This window comes from Pleurodeles waltl, chromosome 4_1 (assembly GCF_031143425.1).
Source record: "Pleurodeles waltl isolate 20211129_DDA chromosome 4_1, aPleWal1.hap1.20221129, whole genome shotgun sequence".
Lineage (NCBI taxonomy): Eukaryota > Metazoa > Chordata > Amphibia > Caudata > Salamandridae > Pleurodeles > Pleurodeles waltl.
The window spans coordinates 883,362,851-883,375,932 of NC_090442.1; the positions used below are offsets into that span (position 1 = coordinate 883,362,851).

The 13,082-nt window shown below is 42.6% G+C and overlaps 1 protein-coding gene across 1 annotated transcript in view; it reads right to left on the reverse strand.

Annotated features, from left to right (window-relative positions):
* LOC138288241 (transcriptional regulator QRICH1-like) overlaps positions 1–13,082 on the reverse strand; it is a 261,954-nt gene that overhangs the window by 234,356 nt on the left and 14,516 nt on the right. The window contains exon 2 of the mRNA XM_069229630.1: positions 8,250–9,231. Within this exon, the coding sequence (XP_069085731.1) occupies positions 8,250–9,227 (978 nt within the window). The 5' untranslated portion in view covers positions 9,228–9,231. The remainder of the gene's footprint in view (positions 1–8,249; positions 9,232–13,082) is intronic.

The window sequence follows — 13,082 nt, forward strand, 5'->3', positions numbered from 1 at the left end:
GCGAAGGAATATTGATATTGTGATATTCAGCAAGGTACCAAAGATGTTCTACAATATATAACGCATTTTAGGTAATTGGCAACAGAGACGAAGTGGGTAGAACGTACTCTTGTGACTCTGTTTCATAGAGGTCTTCGAGAAGAGATAAAGGACGAACTAGTACATTCAGCTAGAGTGGAAAATTTACGAGGATTGATGGATTTAGCACTCTCCATAGAGTATAGTATACAGGAACGCCACCTAGAAAAGAGAAAGAATCGTGGACCTTCTCATGCAGGGAACCCAAGTACCATCATCCATCGTTCAGAAGAGTCTCAACCTGAATTGAGAGAAGCGACAGAAGGGGAACCAATGCAAATAGACACCACTTGTGGCCCTCTCACTGCTAGTGAGCACGAAAATAGACAGAGAAAAGGATTATGTCTTTATTGTGGAGCTGCTGGCCACTTACTTCGTGCTTGCCCAGTCCGTCCTGTGAAGTCTTCGGAAAACGCCAATTCCCGTTCTCTTTGAGAAGGGAGGGGACAGGATTCTCTGAGATACCTTCAATTTGTTCTTCCAAAGAAGATGCAACTGCCCTGTTTTTGTTACCTGTTACACTACAGTTGCCAGAAGGTCTGGAGGAAAGAGCAGTGGCATTATTGGTCTGTGGAGCCAGTGGAATCTATCTGGATGAAACATGGGCCATGAAACAAAAATTTCCACGACATTCCAGAACAGGTTCATACAGTTGATGGATCCTTATTAGCTTCCGGTCCTTTCATCAGTACTACTCCTAACCTATGTCTACACTTTGGAACACATCAGGACCATGTCTCTTTTGATTTGATCTCCTCTCTTAATCATACAATAATCCTAGGAATACCCTGGTTTACACGGCATAATCCTTACATCAGTTGGGAAACCAGAACTATTTCGCTGTCTTCCAAATTCTGTCAAGACCATTGTTATGCCTCTGAAACATATTGGTCTCCAAAGAAGATGTTATTAACAGAACCCGAATTAGGGTGTTCCATAAACTCTATTCAGGGGTACCTAGCCACTATCCGGATGATATAGACGTGTTCCAAAAACCCATGAAACCAGTACTACCTCCACATAGAGAATCCGATTGTACCATTCCCCTGGAACCTGGAGCTGTTGTCCCCTTTGGTAGAATGTACTCTCTAACGGAACCAGAAAAGAAAATACTCAAGGAATACCTGCAAGAAAATATACAGAGTGGTCATATTGCACCATCTTCTCCTGCTGGGGCTCCCCTCTCCTTCATGCCCAAAAAGACAATGGATCTACGTCCCTGTATACACTTTCATGGATTAAATAAAATTACTATAAAAGACCTATATCCACTACCTCTCATCAAAGATATAATGGAAGCAGTCAGAGGGGCACAGATATTTTCAGAGTTAGACCTTTGGGGAGCATACCATCTGTTAAGAATTAAGGAAGCTGATGAGTGGAAGCCCGCTTTTCATACACCTTTTGGTCATTATGAATATAGGTTAACGCCCTTTGGTTTAACCAATGCCCCCTCTATTTTTCAGAGATTCATGGATTCAGTATTTTCTGACCTTTTAAAATCACACCATAGTAATCTATTTAGATGATAATCCAATATATTCCAGACATCCCGAACATCACACTAGACACGTAATGTAAGTACTAGACAGACTTAGGCAACATCAACTCTACTGTAAACCCGAGAAATGTGAATTTGACAAGACAGAGGGAAAACATTTAGGATATCACATTAGTCAGGTTAGTATTTCCATGGATCCAGAGAAAGTTAAAGCCATCCTAAATTGGCCACCCCCCTCTTCAAACAAAGAAACCCAGTGTTTTTTAGGACGGGGCAACTTTTATCGGCGATTTATTTCAGACTTTGCTCAAAAGTATTTGTTTTCTTGTTGGAAGACTGACCTTTTGGCTTATTTTTTGTTCCAGGGAGTTCCGGCAATAGAGGTTTTTCCCTTTGGAGTTTTTTCCTCTGGTACTCCTTCCGGAGGGCACGGACTGCCTTTGGCATTCCATCGTCAGCAGCAGCGTAACTACCAGAAAGGGCCGCCCCTACTTTGGTCAAGGCAGAACCTGCAAGGATCGAGACCACTCTGCACTTCCAGTTGGCCAGAGTCAAACGACGAGTAGCCTGTGACACCCGCGTCATAGAGGCAGTTGCGAGGGACTGGTGGCATCCAAATAGCCAGGTCCCACTCGGGGACGTGTGTCTGGGGCATCCGAAGGCCTCTCTGCTGCTTCCCTCCTTGTCTTTGAGGCAGTGATCTTTCCAAAGGGAGGGCCTTCTTGTGCCCCGGGGGCACTATATGGAGCACACCTGTCCACACTAGTCAGGGACTGCGCCTCTCTCGTGCTGGGCCGGTGCAGCCAGAAATATCCAGAGCTTTTTACACGCTACAACCAAAAATAATGCTGCACTCCTTGTTCTTTGGGATCAAATAAAACACAGCACCTCCCTCAGGCTGGGGAGAATAAATGGCAAAGCACTCTTCAGGCTTGCCATTCCAAAGCAGGGGTGGAGGGGGCACACCACCCAGCCCCTGGAGACTGCAATGGGGGAACAGGGCCCCAGCAGGCAGGCCAGCTCAAGGATTCACAGGCAGTGGCAGTCCCTCTCAGTGACCTAGAAGGTCACAGGTCAGCACAACAGCAACAGTCCCAAGGCGGTTCCTGGCGAGTCCTTCCAGCAGCATTCAGTGCTCTGTTCAGACCATTAGTGTCTAAAAATGTGGGGGAGACCCCCTGTACTTATACTCATTTTGTGCAGTCTCCTCAAAAGGGGCAGAAGGGATTCCAACCAGTACTGACCGGTTTCAGGAGTGTCCCCTTTCTCTTTTAGCACAGGCTACAGACATCAGTGAGAGGTAAACAAGCCCTTTGTGTGAGGCCAGGGCACAGCCTTTACAAATGCAGGTGTGCCCCCCCTCCCAGCCCAGGAATAGAATTCAATATGCAGATGCACCTCTGTGACACTTCCATCCTCCCTGTGTACAGGCTATCTGAAGTGTATGCACAAAGCCCAGCTGTCACTCTGCCCCAGACATAGGTTGGAGGTAAGCTACAAAACACCAGAGTCATAAGCACAGAGAAATGTCCACTTTCTAAAAGTTGTATTTCTGTAATGGTAATAAAAAAAATCCACCTACACCAGTAAGCAGCATTTCTACATACCATTACAACCATACCAAGCATGCCTACACTACCCCTCATAGATTATTCAAAACCAATTAGACATATGGTAGGACATTTCCAATGTAATCCTACGAGAAAGGCAGCACTCTCAGTAGCGAGGAGTCAAATACGCTGTGTGTCACTACCAGGACAGGCCACACAACCGGGCACATGTCCTGCCATTTACTCACAGCACCCTGCCTATAGGGCTAGCTAGGGCCTACCTTAGAGGTGACATATGTAGTAAATGGGGAGTTCCAAGCCTGGCAAGTAAATTTAGATGCCAGCTCCCTGTGGCAGTAAACTGCGCAAGCAGGCCCTGCAGTAGCAGGCTTGAGACATGTTTAAAAGGCTACTTCTGCGAGTGGCGCAAGCTGAGCTGCAAGCCCACTAGTAGCATTTCATTTACAGGCCCGAGTATAGGGATACCACTGTACAAGGGACTTACAGGTCAATTAAATGTGCCAATTAGGTGTAAGCCAATCATACCAAATTTAGAAGGGAGAGCATGTGCACTTTAGCAATGATCAGCAATGATGAAGTGCTCAGTCCTAGATCCAAAAACAGGAGGTCAGAAAAAATAAGAGGAGGAAGCCAAAAGGTTTGGTGATGACCCTCTAATAAGGGCCAGGTCCATCATCTGGGCTGGAGGCTTCAAAATCCCCTGTCGCCCTTTAATATGAGGACCTGGCTTCCCCCAGAACTGGGGAATGTCGCTTCTTCTCCTGAGGCCCATTTGGCACAAGCATAGGCAGGAAATTAGCTATGCAAGTAGGCGTGTTGCACTACGAGGCTAGACAGACCTCTAAGCTGGGCTGCCTGATGTGTCCCACTAAGGAAGGGTTCCATCCATTTTGTTTTTGCTAGAATTAGGAATTCTGGGACAGGGTTATGCCCACTTCCCACAGGAAGTGGTCATATAAGGGGGTGTAGTCCCTCCAGGGGGTAAGTAGCCCATTGGCTACTACCCTGCACTCCTATAAATTGAGTATTTAGGTGGCCCTGGACACCAGGAACTCAAACTCATCTGACCCAAGGAGGAGGACAAAGAAGAGTCGACCAACGCGATAAGTGTGGACCAGAGTGGACTTTTATCGCCAAACCCTGCCTACCTGCTGCTGGCCTGACAATCGTGCAGACTCGACTGGACAAGCAGCTGTGCATTTCCCAAAAGCCTCAGAGGGCTGTCAGCACTTCGCAAACCAGCCTGCATCTCCCTTAGAGTGGAGGAGCCACTTCCCTGCAACCTGCTGGTGCTGAAAACAATGTCTGGTCCACCGATCTGCTGACCACCAGGTCCACTGGGGCAGCAGCCACCCAGGAGGAGGTCACTGTGCTCCAGAAGGATAGACCCATCTCCCCACCAAGTTTGGAGATGCTAAGCCCACCAAGAGCCACCCAGCACCAATAACCGAGGTACCGGAGCAGTTGTAAGCACCAAGGCTTATTTGTGACTAGACCAGATACCACTGCCGCAAAAGACAACCTGACCACTGAGAGATGACGGAACTAACAAGGCTGATCAGAAGAATGTTGTTTGTTTCTCCTCCCGCTCTGCAGGTCTAGGCAAGACCCGTGAGCACCTTCAACATACACAGCAACAAACAGCTGACCAAAACCCTCTGCACTTGAGCGCCCTGGCCCGGGTCCATGACGATCGACTGTGTCACTGGGATCCTCACCAACTGAGCCTCCCTTTTTGGGAGGGGTGGGGGGGGGGGGGGGGGGACTTGTTCCCAAGCCCCCCTCTGCAACCTGTTTGTAGGCCTCCCTCTTCGCCAATAGTGCAGTGCACAAGGCACCCAAGCCGTCCAATACCTCTGCACCTGGATTCCCCAGGGCAAGTAAAACTGAACTGCTGGTGGTTCTCATGACCTTGGCCCCCTAGTACCCTGCGCCCTAAAGGGGAACCTCGAGATACCTCTGTATCAGCGTAAAAGAGAATTTGGGTGATTTGCTTACCTCACTGTGTAAAGAAATATTACAAAATGGTACTTACCCAATTCTGAAGATTTTTGGTTTCTAAAATAATATAAAAAGTGTTTTTTTTTCTTTCTAAATTGGTCTTGAGTTTCTCCTTGGGTTCATTCGGTATGCTACATAGATAGCGAGCATTCTACAGGGCTCACACACAGTTCCAGGTAAACACAGACACTGGGAAGGGAAAAAAAATGAATACACACACCAAGCAAAAAGCAAACAAACGGACATCGATGATACAGAGCTTAAAATAATGACACAGGCAGACTGGCAGGCATATGGGAAACAATGACACAGCTGCCAACTGTGTGATCAAGAGACACAATTAAGCATGGGGTGCACACACATCTGGATCAAATGACACCTGGACACAAATTCTGGTATAAACCAGGGGGCTCTGACACAGAGATAGGGAATTAAAGAGATCAGAAGACACACACACAGGCAAGGGATCAAGAGAGAAACCAGAACAGAGATACACCAACACTCCATACAGACAGCATGGTCAATGGCACTGGGGAACAAGTACAGCTGAGCTGAGAGAACCGTAAACTGACCTAGTGACCTATGGACAGGCAGACGAGGGCCCTCTCTTGAGCATGGAGAAAAGGACCAGGTTACCAACTTAGGGAATCTTTAACAGTTATCGGGAAGGACACACGGACGGTGGACTAGCAAATGTGGGCAGGTAGTCATGTAGAAAGGAGAGACAGACACTGGGGTTGGGGTATACGAACATAGGGCAGTGAGAGACAGAAACTGTAACAAACACCAGAACAGAAATTAAACCAGCACTGGGACACATGAACACTGGAACAGGGTAATAGTTTTACTGGGAGAACTGTCTCAAATTCTGAAACAGGGAGATGAACACTAGCAAGGAAATGATGAACTTTTAGACCAATGTTACTGGGACAGAGACAGTTAGGGTTCCAGAACCTGACCTTTCTCTCCCTCCTTCAAAAGCTATACCACTAAGAAATAACCACCTACTCATAACGTGATCCTTTATCCACAAAGGATCAGTAAAACTAGGTACAGGCCACTCTAGACCTCACAGCACGTTACATTGAAAGAAGTGCAGGTTTCCATCATGGAAGTTGTGGAAGCTGGGAGGTTTGCACACTTGTTTTTCAGTAGTGGACTAGTCCACAGGCAGCAGTGCCTACTCACTTCCAGATTAAACAGAGAATTTCTGGGGAAAGGAGTGTAGACAGGATAAATAGCCTTGCTGCTTTCGCTAATGCCTGGCAACAGTGGTTGGTGGGTTTCCCTTGAATTTCAATTTGTTCACACCGGTTTGTGTCTTTGCACGTTTGTTCTTCCAGAGGCAGATTCCACGGTTGCGTTCTCTGTAACAATACTGGATCTTCTTTTCCCTCAATGTGGCAACCTCAGAGACTGTCAGTCAAGAGTTTCAGAATACAACCAGCCTTACTCCTGTTCAGTTCTCTGGCAGATCGCACGTAGCCTCGGAACTCGTTACAGTGACATTAATCAGTTTGGCAGGTAAGCGTATGTATTCATAATTATGCAGAGAGCTGCCTGTGTGTTCTTTGTCTTGCCTCTTACTTACTTTTTCTAATTTCTTCTTTAAGCAGCTTGTGCTCGACGCCCCTAAATCCTGCTTCATACATGCCATACTCTGACACTCCTGAGAGTTCATCTGCAGAATCTCATGTTGTTTTTCTCCACCTAAACACAGTTTCTCCTCCTAGGCGCCGTTTCCCCCTTAAGGGTCTCCCCAGTGCCTTAAGATTACCAAAAATAGGGAATTATCATCACGGGGAAGAGATTAGGATTTACATTCGCAATTTTATTCAGAAGCCTGTCTAGAATCCTGACAGACAATGGTTTTGAGTAAAAACTACATCACTTTGCTAACTGAGAAACTGGGCCAGGCCAAAAAAAAAAAAAAAAAAAATACTAATTGAAAACTTTTACCTTTATTCAAGCACCATTACATAACATTCAGCACACTTGAAGAAAGAACTATGATCATACACACAACACAGCCCAAATATGCAATTAACTGTCTACTGAGGCATTCAAGGGCAGTTGCTATCATCATTTGGTTATAACAAAGACATATTAGAGGCAATGGTCAATCACAAGCAATTTGCTTTATTCCTCTGGTCTCTCCCAGCAAAAACCATACAGCTCATTAAAAAGGACATATTCATCCTACTGAACACACACTTCCAGAAAAACGACTCACAATCCAATGTGCTGTGAAACTACTTGTAGACATAGTATAGACTACAGAACGGCACTGGAATGCTACACGAATTTCAAATAGTGATCTGTGCACGTTCTAGTTAACAATAACTGTTAGGAAATAACCAGGAGAATATTTTCTGACAGTCTTATTGTCCTACTACTTATAAATATTTCGAATTAGACATGTGAGATTGAAACAGAATAATCTGCTATGAAAAACTAATGAAAATACAAAAACACTACTGGGTTAATAAATTATCCTTTTAAACCTAGTTGGTTGTGCTAATTTAACAACAGCAAGTTATTGCTCTTTGGACGTCTATCAATACGATTTTATTGTATTTTTGTATTACTCTTTTTTTTTTTTATTACTAAAAGCACAAAAAGATACATACACATCTACATCATGCAAGGCTAAACTGCATCCTCTTATCAGTCATAAAATGTGTCTTTATATATTTACAGATCCATTACATGCCTTTCAGATTACTTATTAGCCATAACAAATAAAAACTAAATTATTAGCACATGGACAATATGGGGAAGAGTGAAGAACAGTCAGCACAAAACACTTTTCTTCAGATAACCATACTGTACACATGCAACACTCACAAATTTAAAAATCAAAATTACTATTCCATATCAAAACCAACATAAAAGCACAATATCTTCTTTTAAACAGAAGCTTTCTTGATTCATGCTTAAAAGTTACTTATCTGAGCCCAGAACATTTACTCAATAAACAATTCATAATGGGATGCAATTTATGGTTCCCTCAATTGCAGCTGTACACAGCCATCACAATTACTAGCTGGTAATTAATCACCAAAAACCATTGACGTATGCAGGTAATGTTGACTTACCTGCTCTTCCTGTTCCCAATATCTAGCAGAGTGACCTATTTTAACTGCATCTTGTACAGAGACAGGCATGTGAACATTCTCATGTCCATTTACATACTGTATTGGAAATCTTGAGGCACCAAGATCGTGGGCCATTTTTCCCGGAATATCTGTGTTATTTCGTCCCTGCTCCAATTTAATGTTTACTGGAATTTCTTCTGCTTCAACCTTAACACTGTTGCCCTGAGGAAGTGTGGTATGAACAACAGTCTGAGATTCAGTGCACGCAGCATGGTTAGAAAATAAAGCCCAAGAATCTACATTAGGAAGCTGTCCTGCTTCTGAAGTAGAAACAGGCACTAATAATCCATACAGTTGACTACTATCTACTGTCAGGAGTTCTTCTCTAGCTGGAATATATGCCTGTTGTTGCACTTGTGCGGGCAAGGCTAGCACAGTGGACGCCATGTTTTTTGCAACAGAATGGTTTATTGTGTAACTGTTCTCAGACGGCAATTCAAATTTCCTTTTCTTCACAGGTTGAGGAACACCTGAAGAGCAAGGCCTTCTTTCGCCCACGTTTAATGAACTTTGATACTTCCCAGATTGTCTTTCTAGAGTAGGTTGTATTTCCAGTTGGGAAGGCATTTGTTTAACTTGCTGGTCATGTTGCACAGGTGTGTGAGGGTTATGCTCTGTATGAGTGTGGATGGGATGAGAATGTTCCAATATTAAGTTAGATGCTTGATGATGTATGGGAGAAGGAACTTGACGGGCCAGTTCCAAAAGGGAGCCAGCCACGTCTGTGCTATCCATGTATGTGCATGGATTTCTTTGTTGGGAAACCGGATTTGAAGGCTGTGTATGCCGATTCTCTTCATTTTGACTTTTAGAAGTGACTGAATCAAGGAACTCTTTCATCCGATGTGGAGGAATGGCCTGGAATTTCATTCTCATATAATCTTCATATGGAATACAGTCTTCCAGAGAATCACTCATCCTTCTGAAAACAAAAACAAATATTTAGAATCATCTTAATATAAATTGTAATACATCTCACAGATATCAAAATTTTCCAATAAAAGATTACAAAATTATTCCAGACAATAGAGTAATGCCTCTTCAAAATGTTTAATTTCATAAAATACTTTCAAGGGTAGACAAGTGATATGAGGTTGTGCCATAAACAAGTATTTATTACTGTGCTTAAATGCTAATGTGTGAATAATTGCCTCCAAGTGAATGAGATAACAACAACCATTAGAAAAACCACCATTTGTGCACATTCTAAACACTAAACGGTGCTACTTCTGAGGAATTAAAATGGACTGCTCACCTCATGGCAGCGGTAAGCCTTTCAGGTGACTAATCAGGTAGCAAGATAGTTAATAAAAGGATCACCATAAACTAGAAGGAACATAAAAGCAAAGCAAAGAAACTGCTTAAACCAAAACAGTAAAATTGACTGAATTATGGTTTAATTAATGTGCAAACCAATGTAGTGGGTATTACGCAGTCAAATATTATTTATTTTACCAAATATATAAATGGTGGATAACAATGGTACTGACGGAGTCCAAAATCATAAATGAACACTTCCAGGTACAGAAATTCTCCAAAAACACGCAATGTACACCCAATTTGGAAATATTTCCTACGCGGGTTGCCCAGCAGCAGAGCTAACAAAAATGCATCAACGGAAGTAGCAGTACACACATTCTTCCAATCAAGGGGTAGCGCTTAGGACTCTTTAAAAAAAAAAACATTAGTTATAAGAGAAAAAATGGAAAGTAGACACTGGTGTGTCTATTACGAGCTCAATAAATTGCATTCCAAGGATACTGAAAGTTCCAAAACTGGAGGATAATAGCAGAAAATGTTTTGATCCCTTGTGTTGTCCTTTTTTACTGGTTCTCAGAAGGAACCATGGAAGATAATAAACTCTGAAACACCAAAATTTCAGTTTCACAAGATACATGCACCAGTATATCCAAATCAAATTCTCTCTGCGGAAGGTCAATTAAATATGACCAGATTCTGTGTTTTCACTGGCCACAGAATCCATGTCCTCAGTAAGGCTTAATCACTCTTCCCAGATATAATTGTGGAGTTCATAAACTAAGCCTACAGATTTTCCACTAGGCTCATGTTAATTAAAAATGTGTAAAAGTTATATTTTTGCTTCTACCAAATTACCCCAATCTTGAGTTCAGCCATAAACGATTCCTTAGTTACAAGAGTACTTCCCTCACTGCCTAAAAAAAGCAATTGTTATATATCTTTGAAGAAACATAGGGATCCTCTGCAGACTTATCAGCCTGTATGCTCAAACCTTACAAATCACTTCTGGAGACGCTGCAGGGACCACTGCAGTTTAACATGAATTTGGGACCTCTTGATAGAAAGATTGAATATTATAAATGTGCAGATAACTCCTAATTATTTAACATGTTACCACCTACTCATAAAAACAAAATTATCTATTACAATTACATGCTGGAAACTGTTCATTGGATGGTTCTGAACCATCTTAAGCTCAACACCCAGAAGACTGGACTTATGTTGGTTAGTGTCCCGTCAATGGCCCTTCCAAAGGAAATCTGCCCAGAGGCCATGGGTTTGAATGCAATCCTTACTTGATAAGTAAAACAAAATATCCAGACACGTAGATGGACTGTTAGCGTAAAATGTAAGAACAAACTGTCAGTGTGAATGAAAACACGTTTTAACACCCGCACCTATCAAAGACATTTTTAAAATACCTCACTTTTCATCTGAGTGCAAGCCTCTTTGACAATAGTGATTTCCAGCTTAGATTGAACAACCTCTCCTTATCTGGGAATCAAAAATTAATCCTAGTCAAAGTGCAGACCCACAAGGAACAGCTTTACACACTATACTCAGTCTTGTTTGGAGATATCATATGATCTTCAATGTAGAGACTCCTGAATGCATGAGGTTTCTTACGCACATTTTTGTATATTGTTTTAAAGCCTTCCAACAGGAAGGCTAAAGATTATTTAAGGCACAAACTTATAACATACAAGCTCATAAGATAGCTCTGATCAGCAGTAAACAACACACATGCCAACCCAAAGTGCACCCCTGAAAAACGGAGCAGCTGTTCATTCTCTGTGTATGCAGCAACACTCTGACATAATTTCTCACAACATGCATGAAAAAATATATCCCCGTGGCTTTTAGACAAAAGCTCAAACCCTTTCTATTCCAACAATCGTGTATATAGACTCTATTCAACGTTAATGCTCAGGTTGTGTTTATTTCCCATTCAGTTGCTACTGTTACACTGTTTCATTTCCTTCTTATCGAGGAAAGCAGTGTATGGTTTCACTTTACAAAGCTTGGTAACAACAATGCATACGGACTCTTCCTAAAGCGAACACTTTCCCCCTAAATCCCTACAACCGATTAACTTATGGGAGCACCGAGGCTCTCCATCAATTCAGTTTGCACTTGTAAACTAAGGTGAGAATGAGGAACCATTCATTAATCATATCCTTTATAAAGACCACCTTTACAGTCCCCCACCTTTGGACTCCCATATTCTAAAAATATGGTTATGTTGTTACCATGCACTCCAAATTCATATTATTGTGTTATTAGGCACCAGGTATGGAAAGTCCTTTGTAGGTACCAATTGATACTAGGCTTCCATGTTGCCCCTAGTACTTAACAACATCCTACTTCTGGCCAAGGACTTGAGCAGGCGCCTCCCGATTTCAATATCTAACAAACGTCTAAATGCATGCACAAATCTAAATTGTCAAGCATTAAGTGCCTGGCCTAAACCATTATTGTTTTAACACTTTACATGCTGTACTAAAAAGGGCAATTCCTCTACAGACTTGTCCACATCCTCTGTCATCATTGCAGAGATTGGGTAAAAAAAAAAAACATATGGAGGCACAATTTTGAGGAACCGTGCAAATATTACTGGATTGTATGAAACAGATAATCTGTCCAACTGGATTGCAGATGCCCACTGAGATAGCTGCATTTTCAACTGAAGACACAAAAAGGGATTTGACAATAAACGTTCAGAACTACTCTAGCAGAGATTGGCATACTTTGTGCAAAAACAGAAAAGAGACCCAAAACGGGAACATAATATGCCTTAAAGAAATGTTTAAATAATGAATCTCTTCAGTTTCATGAACGTTGAAAGATGTCACATTAGAAGAGGAAAACCTTACTGCAGCAGCCTTTATAGAGCTTGGACGACTTTAGTCCATCTACGTCCCATATATTGGTGCACAATGACCTTGGCTGGCAAGACTTGGACAGAACGGAGATTCTGCAGCTGAACCGTTTCTGCCATTTTGTCAAGTAGGCAACTCCAGAGGTCATGTAGCTGGGCTTCGACCTCTCCCAGACTGAGCTCCGGAGATTTATTCTCCCCTTATAGTAGAACGTCTAGCCAGCACTTAATACCATAAAACCATGTAAAGTCTACCAGTCAAGGTACCAATGACTGCCCTATAAAGTATTACATTTTACAGTTGCTGCATTTATGTAATGCTCATAGCCCATTACAGGCACATAAGTAACAATACTTTAATAAGCATCCCCGCAAAGTGGAAAATTAATGAACACAGCAACCCATGAGTGAGGCAGTAATGGTAATAGTGATGTTTTGCTAATTCATGGACTTCCGGCATTTATATTCTGTTTTACAGGGTAGTGAGGTCGTAAAATAAAAAATAAAATAACAAAAAAAATCAACAACAAAAAAACACGATATATGCACACAGCTGCACTGGCTGCCAAGTGGTAGCATGGGAGATCAACTGGAAATGAAGCAGCATCCACCAGCACTGGTTACCATGTGGGGAA